Source organism: Chrysemys picta, chromosome 15, assembly GCF_011386835.1.
Source record: "Chrysemys picta bellii isolate R12L10 chromosome 15, ASM1138683v2, whole genome shotgun sequence".
NCBI classification, from domain to species: Eukaryota; Metazoa; Chordata; order Testudines; family Emydidae; genus Chrysemys; species Chrysemys picta.
The window spans coordinates 13,341,844-13,360,025 of record NC_088805.1 but is presented as its reverse complement, the minus strand read 5'-3'; the positions used below and the strand labels follow the sequence as shown (position 1 = coordinate 13,360,025).

The window sequence follows — 18,182 nt, the reverse complement described above, 5'->3', positions numbered from 1 at the left end:
TTCTTGGATTTCACCCAACTCCAACAGACAATGAAGAGAGTAGCAGGCTGCCGGTTTGACAATTTGTTTATGCCCATCCTGTAAAGTACCAAGGGCTTCTAAAAGCTACTGACCAGCCTCACCTCTGGTGGGGAGACTTCAGTAGGCAGCGAGGGTGCTCAGGCCTTATTTACCCACCTTGCATCTCAAATCCGAATGAATGAACCCGAGCTCTGAAGGTGATGAATATTCTTATTTCTGTTACAAAGATGGCTAAAGTCACAAGCAACTCAAAAGTTTAAGGGACACACAGTTGGCTGAAACCACAGCTTCACACTCATCTAAGGACACAACTTCTGCAACATTCAAGTCTTTGGGGTAAGCTGCAGGTAAGAAAGAAAAATCCATGTATTCAACCGCATCAAATTTGGAGTTTAAGGATGGGCACCCTTCACCCCGCCACACCCCCTATAGAAAGATCTTTTTTCAGCTGCTAGACACCATATCACAGTGATATAACCAAACCGACCCCTCCGAAGCTGTGCTTTGTACCTGAAAGACAAGAGACCATGCTTCCCTGGCTGTCAGTAGTTTATACCATGATATTCAGCTTTAAATGCTTCCTCCCTTTTCCCTTTGGACTCTAGGAATTTGCATGCTGGCAGAAGGGAGAATAGTGAGAGACAAATTGGAGACTCCTGGGGTGAGGGGAGAAGGGAAGACGCATCCCGGATAAGGGAGCCTTGTTCCTATTTTCTGGCACCTGAAGGAGTTGCACCAAGGAGCCAAATTGCTGCAGTGCCTTAGTCATATAGAGCCTCCCGATCCCTTGTGGACACGTGTACTGTACAGGTGAGAGCAGGGATGTTTACCTCCATAGGCCTGTAATTCTCTTTCAGCATAAATTTAAAAGGTAGCCTCTGTCTTTCCTTTACAGCTTTGGAACAGATATCAAAAACAAACAAAAGACATTGGCCCCATCACTTCTTCAGCTACCCCGTCATGCCTCAAACTCCTGAAATGAGAAGCAAGACGATAGTCTGTTAAGAAAATGGGTGAGGGTGTGGAAAAGGGTTATCCCAATCACTCTTCAGACTGTAGCTCGGGTGTACTGCTTTACAGTGTAGAGTTGCCAGCACCTTGCATCCCATTCACAGCCCAGCATTCATGTCTCACGGGAAGACGGTCACTTCTAGAGGACAGACAAGGACAGCCACTGGCTGGATAAAGCTGAAAACCAAAGGAACACTTTCTGCAGCTGGGGCTTTGGACCTTCCAAATGCTGTGCACTCAATCCCTGGTGAGCAGGAGGAGGGACTAGACCCTTTAGGTAGGTGCTGTATATTCTGGGAGATTTGTGTTTCTTCTTAGCACACTGATCTGTTGTAAGGCACTTTTCAGTAATGGCCCTCGATAACATCTGTCCAGATCCATTAGCAGAACCGCAGGCAAATTCATTCTTTCCTGTGACAGTCCCTGAGTTGCAGTGCCCAGGTATTCCCTCCCCCCCTCTCCCCAGATGTAAGCTGGTCACTAGAGCTGCAAAGAAGCAGGCTGTCAGAGCAGCTTGAGCGACTTCAGTAGCCTGCTGGGAAGCCACCTTTCCGGGAATCAGACACAGCAGCCCAGCCATCAGCAGTCCATAGAATGGCCTGGACGATGGCACTACTGTTAGATCGCTTGATATCATGTTTCCTCTTCTTTAGTTCCTCTTCTATGCCCTGCAATGCAGAGAGAAGGGGTAAACACACAACAGGAGAGGCACCGAAGGATGCACACAGAGTTACACAGTACATGCTATGTACCTCACTTGCAACACACAAGTATACTGGACTGCTGAGCTGCCCCTCTGCTGCCGGTAGCTCCACGCAGAAACCGGTTCCACCATCTCCACCCTCCCACTCCTCCAACCAGCTACCTCCTTTCTCCGGCTTTCCAAGGGGTTTTGCTACAAAGTGACAAAGCAATTCTTGATGTAATCCTAAATAGGAGCACAGGGTCTGGTTCAAGAGGTGAATAGAGCTGAACCACTTGGTAATAAGCAACCATAATATAATTAAATGTAACATCCCTGTGGGGGTGGTGGGACACCAAATAAGCCCACCACAGTAGCATTTAATTTCAAAATGGGGAACTGCACAAAAAAAAGAGGCAGCTAGTTAAACAGAAATTAAAAGGTACAGTCCCAAAAGTGAAATGCCTGCAAGCTGCATGGAAACTTAAAAAACACCATAATAGAGGCTTAAATTAAATGTATACCTCACATAAAAAAAACATAGTAAGAGGCCCAAAAAAGTGCCACCGTGGCTAAACAAAGTAAAAGAAGCAGTTAGAGGCATAAAGGCATCCTTTAATAATTGGAAGTTAAATCCCATCGAAGAAAATAGAAAAGGAGCATAAACTCTGGCAAGTCAAGTGTCAAAGTATAATTAGGCAGGCCAAAAAAGAATTTGAAGAGCAACTAGCCAAAGACTCAAAAAGTAACAGGAAAAGCAGGACGCCCGCCAAACAATCAGTGGGGACACTGGACGATCAAGGTGCTAACAAAGCACTCAAAGGAGATGAAGCCATTGCGGAGAAATTAAATGAATTTTTTGCATCAGTCTTCACTGTGGAGGATGTGAGGGAGATTCCCAAGCCTAAACTATTCTTTTTAGGTGACAAATCTGAGGAACTGTCCCAGATTGAGGTGTCATTAGAGGAGGTTTTGGAACAGATTGATAAACAACAGTAATAAGTCACCAGGACCAGCTAGTATTCACCCAAGAATTCTGAAGGAACTGAAATGTGAAATTGCAGAACTACTAACTGTGGTTTCAGAGTAGCAGCCGTGTTAGTCTGTATCCGCAAAAAGAACAGGAGTACTTGTGGCACCTTAGAGACTAACAAATTTATTAAAGCATAAGCTTTCGTGGGCTACAGCCCACTTCTTCAGATGCATAGAATGGAACATATATTGAGGAGATACACACACAGAGCATGAACAGGTGGGAGTTGTCTTACCAACTCTGAGAGGCTAATTAAGTAAATGGGGAAAAAAACTTTTGACGTGATAATCAAGATAACTCAGTACAGACAGTTTGATAAGAAGTGTGAGAATACTTACAAGGGGAGATAGATTCAATGTTTGTAATGGCTCAGCCATTCCCAGTCCTTATTCAATCCTTTGTTGATTGTGTCTAGTTTGCATATCAATTCCAGCTCAGCAGTCTCTTCTTGGAGTCTGTTTTTGAAGTTTTTCTGTTGTAAGATAGCGGGTGTTCTTTTCTCCTGTTCTTTTAACTGTGGTTTGTAACCCATCATTTAAATCAGGCTCTGTACCAGATGCCTGGAGGATAGCTAATGTGACACCAATTTATAAAAAAGGCTCCAGAGGCAATCCCGGCAATTATATGCCGGTAAACTTAACTTCAGTACTGGGCAAACTGGTTGAAACTATAGTAAAGAATGGAATTGTCAGACACATAGATGAACATGATTTGCTGGGGAAGTGTCAACATGATTTTTTGTAAAGGGAAATCATGCCTCACCAATCTAACTACAATTCTTTGAGGGGGTCAACAAGCATGTGGGCAAGGGTGATCCAGTGGATTTAGTGTACTTTGATTTTCAGAAAGCCTATGACAGGGTCCCTCACCAAAGGCTCTTAAGCAAAGTAAGCTGTCATGGGATAAGAGGGAAGGTCCTCTCATGGATCAGTAACTGGTTAAAAGATAGGAAACAAAGGGTAGGAATAAATGGTCAGTTTTCAGAATGGAGAGAAGTAAATAGTGGTGTCCCCCAAGGGTCTGTACTGGGACCAGTCCTATTCAACATATTCATAAATGATCTGGAAAAAGGAGTAAACAGTGAGTTGGCAAAATTTTCAGGATGATACAAAATTATTCAAGATAGTGAAGTCCAAAGCAAACTGCAAAGAGCTACAAAGGATTCTCACAAAACTGGGTGACTGGGCAACAAAATGGCAGATGACATTCAGTGTGGATAAAGGCAAAAGAATGCACATTATATGAGCTTGGGAAACCCATGCGTGCAGTTCAGCGATGTGCTTTGTACGGAGAGGAAACATAAGCAGGAAGTAGAATGGACCACAAAAGCAGAACTGCAGTGGGTCTGGGGGTCTTTATAGATCCTGCCCAACATGTGCTTTAGAGGTGGAATTCAGAATCCCAGATCCCAGTTGCTCAGCTGAGCCCTTATGGCTCTAAATAAAAAGGGCAAAACCTTAGGGCATTCGAAGTTAGTGTCTGAATTTTGCACTTCTCTGTATCTAGACCACACATAACTCCCTATCACTCTGCACTGCCCAAACAGGGACAGCAACAGCCGTTATCAGAGGAAGCAGAGCACTAGAGTGATAGATCTTGGAGTCATTGTGGATAGTTTCCAAAAACATCTGCTCCATGTGCAGCTGCAGTCAAAAAAGCTAACAGAATATTAGGAAGCATTAGGAAAGGGACAGAAAATATCATAATGCCTCTATAAAAATCCATGGTACACCCACATCTTGAATACTCTGGTCAGATCTGGTTGCCCCATCTCAAAAAAGATATATTAGACTTGGAAAAGGTACAGAGCAGGGCAACAAAAATGATTAGGGGTATGGAACAGCTTCTGTATGAAGAGATTAAAAAGATGGACTTTTCAGCTTGGAAAAGAGATGACTAAGGGGGGGGGGATATGATAGAGGTTGATAAAATCTTGACTGGTGTGGAGAAAGTGAATAAAGTGTTATTTACTCCTTTACAGAATGCAAGAACTAGGGGTCATTAATAGGGAAATTAATGGGTTGCAGGTTTAAAATATAAAAAAGGAAGTACTTCTTCACACAACACACAGTCAACCCGTGGGACTCTTTGTTGTGAAGGCCAAAACTATAACAAGGTTCAAAAAAATAACTAGAGAAATGAATGGATAGGTCTATTGATGGCCACTAGCCAGGATGGGCCAGGGTGCAACACCATGCTCTGAGTGTCCCTAGCCTCTGTTTGCCAGAAGTTGGGACTGGACAGGGGGTGGATCACTCGATGATTGCCTGTTCTGTTCATTCCCTTTGAAGCACCTGGCACTGGCCACTGTCAGTAGACAGGATATCGGGCTAGATGGACCTTTGGTCTGACCCAGTAGGGCCATTTTATGTAAGTGAAACATTTTGAACACTACAGCCCGTCACGTCCATTCATGAGCTCCTCCATGCCACTTCAAGTTTTGTAGGCACACTGCCTCGCTCTAGTCAACTGACTAGTTCTGAGGTTGACAGGGCGTTTTTGTGGCTTTTACCCAAACTTGATAATGGCTATTTTCGTTGCTGCCATAACTACAGCGGAAGCCCCGTTAGCTCTCCACAGATAGAAAAGGGGTTTCTGGACACAGTGTTTCTCGTGTGATGAACAAAGCAGGTTTTGTCTGGGAAAAGCATATGTTTTTAAAGACACAAGGCCTGCAGTGTCTGCTAGAGTCGTTCAGGAGCTCTGCAGAGAAAGTGCTGATCCACATGTGCCCACAGGACATCGGGGAGGTTAGTGTATCAGAGAAGCAGGTCTGCAGGCTTGAGTTGAATGGTATCGGTCATTGTGAATCCAGACTGAAGCAGGTTTTACCCCAGTGTAGCAATGCATTGAGAGGACAGCAAAGGTCCCATGTAAGGACCTTTGATGGACGTTTTCTACAGATTTCCAAGGGTGATCTCAGCACTGAATGAATATCTCCTTGGCCATCCTTCAAGTGCCATAGAACGACTCAGCTTCATAACCAACTCTTCAGGATCACGAAGAGAGTGATACATTAAGAGACAAAGCCTGTTGAAATTCACTGGGTTTGAAGTTGTTACAAACTTCATGCCTAGCCCAGGCTGAGTATTTTGAAAAGCTTTTGAGCTACGCGGGGCCAAGGACAGCATTAAATTACCTGCAGGCAAATCCCAAGGGCAGCTCTGTAGTACTGGCATTTCTGGCTTTGTTCGCAGCCAAAATTCCGAGTGCAAACCCACATGGATGGGCCCTTGAACTCCGTGTTGTGGATCAAGGCCAAAGCTTTGCCCAGCTTTAATTCTTAAGCTCATAAACAGTCAGACAAACATTACGCAATGGAATATAGGGAAAACATTCCCACGGTGCCTGCGGAGACCAGGATCATGTCTGACATCATACCCCCTGCCCTAATCCCTCCCAGAGAAGACAAACAGACCTGCTCTACGTTCTGCTCCAGCTCCGTGACATTGGGAAACAGCTGATCATGAACTCGAGGTTCTTCCACAGCCCTTGTCACATCGTACCCGAACCAGAGGGATCTGATGATTGTCTGGATGAAGCAGAAAGCCACAGCATTAGTACATGACCTGCCCCCAGAGAAATCTGTCATTGGTGTCAAGATACTGCAGTAAAAGAGAGCCAGATTCCTCAGCATGTTAGGCGTTACCTGTACAATGCTGCCTCTAAAGCTGGTTGAACGGGACACAGGAGATCACCCCGGTATACAGGGCTGCTCAGGTGATTCAGAGCCACGATAGCCCCTTCTCCACCACCCCCTGCCTTGAAGCCAGCCTGGACAAAGCTCCCTTATGCCTGGCTCATCCCGGGCTGTTCTAACTGCCACTTAGGGCTACAGGCAAACACATTAGAAGATCTCTAGGATCAAGGACCTCAATAGCTGGCTTAAGGCAACTATTTCACAACCTCCTCTTGCCTTGCACCAAGCATCGTTCCTCCAGATTCCAGGTGCTAGCCCCACGTGTACAACTGCTGTGCTTTGTATGAGCTTGGGAAAACCCTGTGTGCAATTCAGCGATGTGCTTTGTACAGAGAGACAACATAAGCAGGAAGCAGACTGGACCACAAAAGCAGAACTTTATACACAGCTGTGCTTTAGAGGTGGAATTCAGAATCCCAGATCCCAGTTGCTCAGCTGAGCCCTTATGGCTCTAAATAAAAAGGGCAAAACCTTAGGGCATTCGAAGTTAGTGTCTGAATTTTGCACTTCTCTGTATCTAGACCACACATAACTCCCTATCACTCTGTACTGCCCAAACAGGGACAGCAACAGCCGTTATCAGAGGAAGCAGAGCACTAGGGTGACAGCTTCTTCCTGTGAAAACCATAATACTTTGTAAGGCTGCTTCTGTAAGAAGTTTGTACCGTGAATCATGAGGATCCACATTTCTAAAGCAGACGGAAATGAAGCCAAGTGAGAGTTCCAGTAAATGTAACCTGTAGGGTTACAGCAGCGCACCTGCCATTTGAGAGTCCGGCATTTGTACATGCATGAGGAGAAATGCATGAAGGAGCAGTTCCCATGCAAACCATGTAGCTCTCAGAAAGAAACATTGGATAAGTTAGGAACTCTGCATGCCTGTGATGCAAGTGACCTAGATTGTCCCGTTAATTCTCAGTAAGTTATACCGAATGAGGCTCAACAGCAGCCTCTGCTGGTCTTCTGTTAAAGTGTACTTGGACCATTATCACCCAAAGCAGGGCACACCATGAAAGCTACCTCAGAAGCTTGGACCATTGTACCAAATCTGACTTGGATTCTTTACCGCCAAGAATAGTAGACGACAGTATTTGCTAACCAAGTGTTATTGGCCCACTAACTCTTTCAGCAACCTAAAAAAAAAAAAATGCACCCTTTTGCACTCAGGAAAATCTCATGCAAAGAGACAGATACAAATATTCATGTGCTCAGGAATATACACAAGTACGGGGTTTAGTGTAAACAACTGTGGGTTGTACGCACACACCGGTGCTTTTTAAAGTAGCCTTTTTAAATGCCTCCAAAAGCTGAAGGCATTGTGTAGGCACTCAGCAAACCTGGGTTTTTTGAGATCACGCTACATTAGTTATATTATAATAAAGTGCATGGCCGAAAAAAGTTACTTCTGCACACAGCATAGTGGTACACCTGACGCTTCTAAAATGAAGGTTTTATATTGCAGATACCATTTTCCATTGTAATAGTGTTGTGAGGATTAGGACAGCAGCCTTCATTATGCATTTCTACATTTGTTAGGGTTATAACTTTAATGTATACTAACCATTTTTTATTGATTGGTGTATATATATATATACACACACACACACACACACACACACACACACACACACACACACACACACACACACACTTGCCAGAGCAGGGTCCTGCTCGGTTGATTCATTGTATTAAGTTCTGTAGAAACATAAAACATGCATTTAGAATAATGTCCAAGTCAAAGGAATTTGGTATGTCCTGGTCTCCAGAGCACGGTGGAATGATTCAGCTGGGACGTACGCTAGGGCTCCGTATAGCTGCAGTTAACCCCAGGGCCAGCGCTTCCATTTAGGCAACCTAGGCAGTCGCCTAGGGCACCAGGATTTGGGGGAGAGGGCGGCAATTCGGCGGCGGGGAGTCCTTCCGCGCTCCAGGTCTTCGGCAGCAATTCTGCAGTGGGTCCTTCACTTGCTCCGGGACCCACTGCCGAAGTGCCCCGAAGACCGGGAGCGCGGAAGGACCCCCACCTAGGGCGCCAAAAACCCTGGCGCCGCTCCTGGCTAACCCAGGTAGGTCCCATTAAGTAGTACTTCGCTCCTATGTAGCACTTTCACCCATAGATCCAAAGCTCTTCACAAAGATTGTCAGATGGTCATCCCCATTTTATCTATGGGGAAACTGAGGTTAGTTGATTTGCCCAAGAACAGTCAATGGCAGAGCTGGGGATAGAGCCTAGATTTCTGAACTCCATCCCAGTTGTGAGGTTACATTATGGCTGTTTTCTTGTGTGACGTGCTCACTTTGACATTCTCCACGGAAACAAAGCATGTCGATCACACAAGATAGGAGACAGTAGCCTGGAATTCAGCAACACTGACAAGGACATATCTACCCATGAACCCTAAGTGAAAATGAGCTCTGAGTGCGATGCTGTAACTAAGAGGGTGAACACATCCTTCATACCTAACCAGGAGACTATCAAATAGGATGAGGGAGACCCTATTACTTCTGTATACCGCATTAGTGAGACCATTATCGGAATAGCGTCTAGTCCTAGTGTCCACGCATCAAAAAGGGTTTAGGAAAAAGAGGTACAAGAATATTTGAGGTCTGGAAACCATTCCTCATAGACTGAGCTTCCTAAATCTCTCCATTGAGTTTATTCCAAGAGACGGTTAAGAGGCGACTTGATCACAGTCTATTACTAACTATATGGGGAAGCGATTTGTCAGTAAGTGGCTTTTTAATCAAGCAGGAAAAGGCATAATGGGATCCTATGGTTGGAAACGACAAATTCAGACTAGAATTATGGTGCAGATTTTTAACAGTGATGGCAAGTAACCACTAGAAGAACTTACACAGGGAGGCTGTGGATTCTCCATCACTTGCAGTCTTTATATCCAGATGTTGTCTTAAAATATATGCTATAGTTCACACAGAAGTTATGGGCTTGATGCAGAAATTGCTGGGTGAGGGTCTGCATTTTGTAGCGGGTCAGACTAGATCGTCATAATGTTTCCTTCTACCCTTAAAATTTCTGAATCTCAAGGCAATCTCATGGGAGCCTTCCCAATGAGAAGCAGGACAGAATGACTCAGCCGCCTCTCCAACCTTGTCTGGCCTCTACTAACTGTCTCCTCATCCATCCCACAGAGACACGTACCAGTGCTGTTGCTGTGGTGATTTTTGTTCCTCCAGATGCACCAACCACCATCTTGATCTTATTTGTTTTATCCACTAGGATTGATGGACACATGGAGGACATGGGCCGTTTACCTGTAAGAGTGCACACAGACATTAACTTGTAGTTAATTACATGCTCGGCATCTGGGCCCCCACCACCATAACCTGCTTAGGCTAGAAATACAGAACACTGCTACTGTTGGTCTTCTGCAGATCCCAGATCTGCTGGTTCAGCGCACAAGTCTCTCTTCAGCTGCCAAGGGGATTCTGTCATCCCCTGAACACCCCCCCCCCCCTTGTTGACTTTGTAGAGGGGGTGGGAGTGAAAACTACAAGGGCTTTGAGATGGCCCCTGACATATGGGCACACCTCAGCGTGCCAGCTATCCAGCTGTGTGCACCCATACACTGGAGGCCAGGGTTCTGCTTCAGAACTCATCCCTGAGTAATGGGCCCTTCCTGGTCACTTTCCCGTCCGGGCAAGAACCTCCGTGGCTCTAGATCTGATTGGGGAGGCTCCCTTGCACTAAACCCCTGTGTCCCCCCCCCATCTCATTTTCATTGCCCCATGAGCGGTCATTGGCAAAAGGCAGCTTTTACATATAGGGGGTGTCCCTCTCTGACTCCACTTCACCTGTAAAAAAAATGGAAACTTGGGAAGTAAAGGGAAGAGACCTGGGTTTAAAGGTTAGCAAAAGACCGTGTATTTTTTTCAGAGCAGTATTCCAAAGGTATTGTGGGGGAGGGAGAGCATACACACTGACACAAATGCATTTTAAATATTTATGCAAATTCCTTGCAGCCCGTAGATTGTTGGAATGCTGCAAGGTTGTGCACCATTCCCAGGGCCTCCCACATTCACTCACTGCCTCCCTGATCAGCGATGTCCAAGGCTCTCCTGCAGTTGTGGAGCATGGCACTTGGAGTGATTTTTGAGCTCACCTTTGCGAGAGCTTCAGGCAGCTGGGGATAAGCAAGTCCCGGGTGTTTTGCTTGACACTACAGATGCTTGTGTTCCTCTCGGCCAGGCAGTGCATACAGATCACAGTAAGGAAACGTGATCTGTAGTTAATGGAGCTGTTATCAGTGATGCAGTATACAGAACTTGCGTGTTTCCCATGTGTGAGAGGGACCCCGAGTCAGTGCAGAGTCACGGGATGATGTCAGTCATGATGTCAGTGAGAGGTCGGGGATGATGTCAATCATGATGTCAGTGCAGAGTCAGTGAGAGGTCAGGGGATGCTGCTCTCTAGCTAGCAGTCAGCATCACTTTGGTATGCAAAAGGCAGCCATGATACTGGCTAAGGAGAGGGAGTGAAGTGCTACCTGGTTTAATGAAGTTTGCAGTAGAGGGAGGGACTCCGAAGCCATTGATGATGTAAGGTGAACTGAAGTCGTCCATCTCATCGTTAAATAGGATTCCACTCACGTTGGAGCGAACTTCTGAGCCAAAGCTAAATAGAACGAGCAGAAGGGAAGGCACGTCAAACCCGGACTCTAGGACAAGGACAAGCTTCAGGTAAATTGTAGGTCACATGAAACTAGGGCTGTCGATTAATCGCAGTTAACTCACGCGATTAAGTCAAAAAAATTAATCGCAGTTTTAATCGCACTGTTAAACAATAGAATCCCAATTGAAATGTATTAAATATTTTTGGATGTTTTTCTACATTTTTAAATATATTGATTTCAATTACAACACAGAATACAAAGTGTACAGTGCTCACTTTGTATTATTTTTATTACAAATATTTGCACTGTAAAAATTATAAACAAAATAAACAGCATTTTTAAAGTCACCTTATACACGTACTGTAGTGCAATCTCTGTATCATGAAAGTGCAATTTACAAATGTTGATTATTTTTGTTACATAACTGAACTCAAAAACAAAACAATGTAAAACTTTAGAGCCTACAAGTCCACTCGGTCCTACTTCTTGTTCCGCCAATCGCTAAGAGAAACAAGTTTGTTTACATTTATGGAAGATAATGTTGCCCGTTTCTAATTTACAATATCACCTGAAAGTGAGAACAGGCATTCGCATGGCACTTTTGTAACCAGCACTGCAAGGTATTTACGTGCCAGATATGCTAAACATTCATATGCCCCTTCATGCTTCAGCCACCATTCCAGAGGAAATGCTTCCATGCTGATGATGCTTGTTAAAAAAATAATGGTTAATTAAATTTGCGACTGAACTCCTAGGGGGAGAATGGTCTCCAGCTCTATTTTACCTGTATTCTGCCATATATTTCATGTTATAGCAGTCTCAGATGATGACTCAGCACATGTTGTTCATTTTACGAACACTTTTGCTGCAGATCTGACAAAACACAAAGAGGTACCAATGTGAGATTTCTAAAGATAGCTACAGTACTCGACCCAAGGTTTAAGAATCTGAAGTGCCGTCCAAAATCTGAGAGGGACGAGGTGTGGCACACGCTTTCAAAAATCTTAAAATAGCAACACTCAGATGCGGAAACTACAGAATCCAAACCACCAAAAAAGAAAATCAACCTTCTGCTGGTGGCATCTGACTCCGATAATGAAAATGAACATGCGTCAATCCGCACTGCTTTGGCTCGTTATCGAGCAGAACCTGTCATCAGCATGGATGCATGTCCTATGGAATGGTGGTTGAAGCATGAAAGGACATATGAATCTTTAGCGCATCTGGCATGTATATATCTTGCGATGCCAGCTACAACAGTGCTATTCGAACGTCTGTTCTCACTTTCAGGTGACATTTTAAACAAGAGGAGGGCAGCATTATCTCCTGCACATATAAACAAACTTGTTTGTCTGAGCGACTGGCTGAACAAGAAATAGGACTGAATGGGCTTGTAGGCTCTAAAGTTTTACATTGTTTTATTTTTTAATGCAGTTATTTTTTTGTACATAATTCTACGTTTGTAAGTTCAATTTTCATGATAAAGAGATTGCACTACAGTACTTGTATTAGGTGAATTGAAAAATACTATTTTTTTGTTTATTACAGTGCAAATATTTGTAATCAAAAATAAATACAAAATGAGCACTGTACACTTTGTATTCTGTGTTGTCATTGAAATCAATATATTTGAAAATGTAGAAAACATCAAAAATATTTTAATAAATGGTATTCTATTGTTTAACAGTGTGATTAATTGCGATTAAATTTTTTAAATTGCTTGACAGCCCTACATGAAACTATTGTATCTCAGAGTGAGACCTCACCGCCCTGCAAGGAACAGGCCTGCACTCAGAGAGCGCCTAGCAGACTAACAGAGGGACATTAACCTACCTCTGGATCTAACTTGGGGGAGCCAGTTCTCCTCTGCCTTTCATGTGGTGGTGTAACCTCTGTACAGGAGACACTGCCATCAACATGAGTGGGAAACTCTATTTACAGCCACTTTGCATGTGTAACTATCCCAGGTTTGATCAGGACCCAGATTTCCCATAGCAGGGGCCAAACCAAACCTCTAAATACCCAAATGTGCCTAAATGTGCGGGTTGAACTCCGGCTCCAAACTGCCCTAGGGGTAGAGGTGCTCCAGTACAACCCATCATGGAGATAGGATTGAGTTGCAAGCTCGGATCCAGACCCATCTCTACCAGAAGAGAGGCGTATTTTACCAGAACGCCACGGCAGCAACATGTACTTTGTTTACATTTTCTCATTATTGATTAAATCACTCGGCAACCGAATAAACTGCAATTGCCTTTATGACCTGCTAGTGTCTCACACCCGATTCATTCAGTAATGCCACAGCCCAACACTTGACATGTTACAGGCATTTCGATAGGTTGGATTTGACCTCACCAGGTGAATCAGGCAGGAAAGGTTCACGCTGAGCAGAGGGGAGGAAAGGCCATCCTGGCTGCAGTCTGGTAATTCAGGATAAAGCCTCCGTTTACTAACTAAAGAACTCTCTTAATAGCCAATAACAGCGCAACCCTCAATGTGCTGGTAATGGGCAGAGCAGCTGCAGTAACTATACTTCCTTTGTTACGACAGAAGGAAAGAAAGAAACAGGAAGAGTCTGATATGTAAGGAAACGTTAATTGAAAAGAGGTACTTGAGTGCGGTAGGGGGTTCCCTGACGGCAAAGCTAAGGGACAAAGGGGGTGGAATAGGTCATTGGAAACTTAAACAAGAGTGGGCTTGAATGAAGCATAATGGAGGCCTCTAGTCCTTATATCTTATGTGTCCTACTCAATAGCACGGGACTCAGCATTAAGCCCCTGACCTGTAAAGTGCCCTCAGCTCCCGTGGATTTCAATGACTGAGGGTGCTCAGCACCTGGCAGGACTAGACCAGAGAAAAGTATAGAAGTCCAGTTCAAGTCTTACCAGAACAGTGGCACCTATATGACTCCCATAAAGGGAGTTCCAGTCAGCAATTCCTCTACCAATGACTAACCCACTATGGAGATACCAGTCCAGTGATGTTTATACCAACCACAGAACCACTATGAAGACGGTAGAGGCCTACATGGAAATAACGTCTGAACTCATACTATTGGTTGATGGTGCTGGTGGCGGACACAGCACTGCCATCATCAGCCACAACGGAGAGATGGGATGTACCGGCATTATCTGGAGTGTAGTACTCTGGCTCATAGTAGTCGACTGTATGGGTGGCGTTGTCAGTGATTTTCCCCCGTAGGTTATCCGCAAAGAACTCAGAGCTCATGTTCCTGATCACCTGTTAGGAGAGACAAATTCAGCTCAATGCTACCAATAAGTTCCAGTTAAAGATGTAATTCTAGAATGCTGGAACCCTTGCGAGATGGGTCACATCAGACCTTGAAAAACTGGGGAGAATCCAGCAAGGAAGCCACTGGCTTTCCATTGTCTGGAATCCTTTGTTCCATGCTGCTAGGCCAGCACGTCAAGCTTCCATAACGAGAACGCTGCACACACCGACACGAATATCACTGAGGCCAGTTCACGTCTTTCATTGTCAAAACACTTTTTGGAAGTCCCTTGTCACCATCCCCATGAGGTAGGCAGACAAGTGGAGTTAACCTTGTTCATAGTCTGTTATAGTTTGTATAGCGCGTTGAACATGTAACATGCTACGGAAGTGCAAAGTATTATCTATATTATGTAAATTCTACTGGCAAACCAATGGCTGCACACTGCCCACAACACCAGTGGAAATTCCTTTTTATATCCCTGGCAGGTCACCCATGGATCAGCGGTAACATATGGCTTTACATTTGGATTCAGATCGGTGTTTCATCAACTTGCTGATGGCAAACAGAATTCTGAAGTGCCCTTGGAAATATCTGGGGTCCCCTGTCAGAGGCTGTAAGCCAATCGCCACTTGGCTTTCATAATGCTTTGGACATGCAGAAAGAGCTTGCTTTTAGGAGAGGAAATACAGTGACTTCTCTGCTCTTTACCTCCGTAATGTTGACAAATGCTGGGTCTCCCAGTAAAGTCCTCTTGGCATACGCGAAGCGGAAGGCCTCCACAATGCGGTGGTAAGTCAGACCCTTTTTCTCCATGGTCGTGATACTGTCGCTGGAGAAATTAAATCCTGGCAATAGTAGATAACACATTGTGAGCACATCTGAAAGCACAGGGCCAGTGGGTGGCAAACAGGAACTGGCTCTGAAAGATGGTCAACTTGAAATCTAGTCATTTTAAGAAAAGACTCAGAAGCAAGTATTGCCCCAGCCTCTGAGCCCAACAGCCACTGCTTGGGGTCTGACAGTCACATTTCTTTTTTCCTTTTCTGCAGTTGCTGCATGAAAGACCCATTCAGAAAAAAACAGGCCACTGACAATAGAGTGCTGTAAACACTTCAAAGAGAGCATGTCCTCTAGTTTCTGTTAGAGTGACCTTAAGTGTTACTTGCAAGAATGGCAGGTAAGCACATTTCAAAAAGTGGGGTCACTTATAAGTTCGTGTCCCTTTCATTTCCACACATGCGGGTACCAGAGGACACCCATCAAGAGAATCCTTTTTATTCTTCAGCCCATTCTTTCATCTTCTGAGGCCATATCCTACGTTTATGGAATTAGAGGGCTGATTCCCAGATGTACGAAGTGTTCTTCTAACAGCCTTCAATCACTGGCCACTTCAGAACTGAGGTTGATTAAGAACATTGCTGTTTATCTACCGAGATTGCAGTGGCCAATGGGCAGCAGCGGTCTTTGGGAATCCCCAGGCTGCTATCACCTGTAACAGTGTGGTTCACTGAGGCTTGCTCTTACCTTTCAATATGTTGAGGATGAGTGCTAGCACTGGGCCACTCAGGGGGGCACTGGGTGTGTACATGGTGAACTCCCCGATCGTGATGTTTAAAGGATTTTCACTCAGGATCGGAGTATAGTCTCTTAGGTCCTCCATTGAAATGATGCCCCCTAGAACAGAGAGAAAAGCCAACTGTGGCTCCGGGTTTACACGATCTCCAATAGGAGGAAGAATCTATCTTCCCCCTTCCCCATCCTTGCTGTGGCTGCCAGTGGTGAGAATGCAGTGGCCTCACCATGATTGTGATCTAATCAGTGAGATTCCACAGATTTACTGAGATAAGGGGATGTGTGAATGGAGATGGGTTTATCCCTTTTCTGACTCAGGGTCAGATCCCCAGCTGGCAAAAATCTGCATCACTCTTTGGTGAAGTTGGACTGACTTATATCAGCCAGGGTTCTGACCATCTGCATCTCTCATTGTGGGAGACTGGTAACATCAGGGAGCAAGCCACAGAAGCCTCTTGTTTTACAAGGAGGAAAAATGCTGGTGGTGGATGCAGACGCTTTATGCTCCCCCACAAACAGAGTGGTTGGTGCTGTCTGTTTCCAACCTCACTGGAAAGGAACTGATGCAGGGTTTGCAGAGTGTGATGAAGGAAAGTGGTGGTCAACACTGTGTGAACAGGGATTATTTCTCTCTGTATTATATCCCCTGAAAGGGACGCACTCAGAGGGTTGGAGACCATTGCTGAGGGAGCTGAGCCAGGTGGACCATACATCCAGGCTAGGAACAGTGAGTGATTTTAATTTATTTATTTTAGCTCCAGGGCCCTTTAGAACCTGTGGCCACATTTTCAAGAAAGCTCAGTGCCCAGCAGCTCCCACAGAGAACAAGGGGGGCGGGGTGCAGAGCAGTTCTGGAGAGCAGGCCCCAGTTGTGGGTGCCAAGCACTTTTGATAAATTGGCCTTTGGTGGTTCAGGCACCCGAGTGCTGAACACAGTGTGAGCTAGACAGACTCTTGTCTGTCCCCCAAGAGCTGACAGAACTGAGGGAAAATGGATGAACTAGGTGTCCCAGGCCCTCCAAACCCAAACTGAACCTGTGAGGTTCAGAGATGTGGCTGACAAGGGACAGGACATGCAAAGGTGGCCCAGGCCCACCTGGAGGCTGCATCCAATTCTGATCACTTCATCTTAAGAAAAATACAGTAAAAACTGCTAGAGCTCCTGAGAAGGGCAATAAAGGGGATTAGACTGCGCACAGAAAGGATAAGACAGAAGGGACTGGCGGCTTCTATGTACTGACATTGTCAAAACCGAGCCATCCCTCTTACCCCTTCTGTGCCTCAAGTTCCCCATCATACTTTGTAAAGTGCTTTGAGAGCTGATGAAAAGTGCTATAAGCTGGGAATCGTTATCCCATAATACAAGAACAGGGGGGCACTCAGTGATGTTAAAAGTCAGAGCATTTACAACCAATTGAAGGAATTACTTAAAAAAAACCCCAAACAGCATATAGTCAGCTGGAGGAATTCACTGCTCCGGGAGGAGAAGCACAATAGGTGGGTTACTACATTTCTGTGAATTCCGAAGCTATAGCTAAGCCTATGGTTCTGTCACCATTTAGTGGCCTACAGAAGGTAAGAGCCCTATTCTCACAGACAGAACAGACGAAGTTCACATGGTATGGGCCTATGTTGTTAGGTATAAGCTATTATCAGAGGTTGCATCTCAGATTAGACAGCAGACCTCTGATCTGCTATGGGAAGTCAGTACTTCCCATGAGTCTAAAAGCAAAAGATGTTTGGACCAGAGATTTCACATAGGTTTTTTCCTGGCAGGAAAAGAGTCTACAATTTTTTATTGTTCCCCTAAGATTAAATTTAATCTGGCACAAAAAATTCTCCCAATAAAATTGTTTCTCTCCAATAAGACGCTAAGTCAGTGGTTTTCAACCAGGGGGTACATCAACTCATCTAGATATTTGCCTCGTTTGGCAACAGGCTACATAAAAAGCACTAGCAAACTCAGTACAAATTAGCATTTCATACAGACGATGACTAGTTTATACTGCTCTATATACTATACACTGAAATATAAGTACCATCTTTATATTCCAATTGATTTATTTTATAGTAATATGGTAAAAATGAGAGTCAGCAATTTTTCAGTACTACTGTGGCTGTGACACTTGCATTTTTATGTCTGATTTTGTAAGCAAGTAGTTTTTAAGTGAGGTGAAACTTGGGGTATGCAAGACAAATCAGACTCTTGAAAGGGGTACAGTAGCTTGGAAAGGTTGAGAACCATTGCTCTAAATCATCAGCCCCACGACTACTGACTTATAACCAATGACTCAACT

The 18,182-nt window shown here is 44.7% G+C and overlaps 1 protein-coding gene across 8 annotated transcripts in view; it reads right to left on the bottom strand.

Annotated features, from left to right (window-relative positions):
* Positions 1 to 48: 48 nt before the first annotated feature.
* The window catches only part of GGT1 (gamma-glutamyltransferase 1), a 74,057-nt gene continuing 55,923 nt past the window's right edge, over positions 49 to 18,182 (bottom strand). For 7 of the 8 annotated variants that reach the window (XM_065567951.1, XM_005288590.4, XM_065567952.1 and 4 more), the window contains 7 exons: positions 15,838 to 15,987; positions 15,022 to 15,158; positions 14,131 to 14,318; positions 10,953 to 11,080; positions 9,608 to 9,720; positions 6,166 to 6,279; positions 49 to 1,700 (listed from right to left, as the gene is read on the bottom strand). In XM_065567951.1, coding sequence (XP_065424023.1) covers positions 1,557 to 1,700; positions 6,166 to 6,279; positions 9,608 to 9,720; positions 10,953 to 11,080; positions 14,131 to 14,318; positions 15,022 to 15,158; positions 15,838 to 15,987 — 974 coding nt within the window. In that variant the 3' untranslated portion in view covers positions 49 to 1,556. The remainder of the gene's footprint in view (positions 1,701 to 6,165; positions 6,280 to 9,607; positions 9,721 to 10,952; positions 11,081 to 14,130; positions 14,319 to 15,021; positions 15,159 to 15,837; positions 15,988 to 18,182) is intronic. The other variant, XM_065567956.1, reaches the window with a different exon arrangement.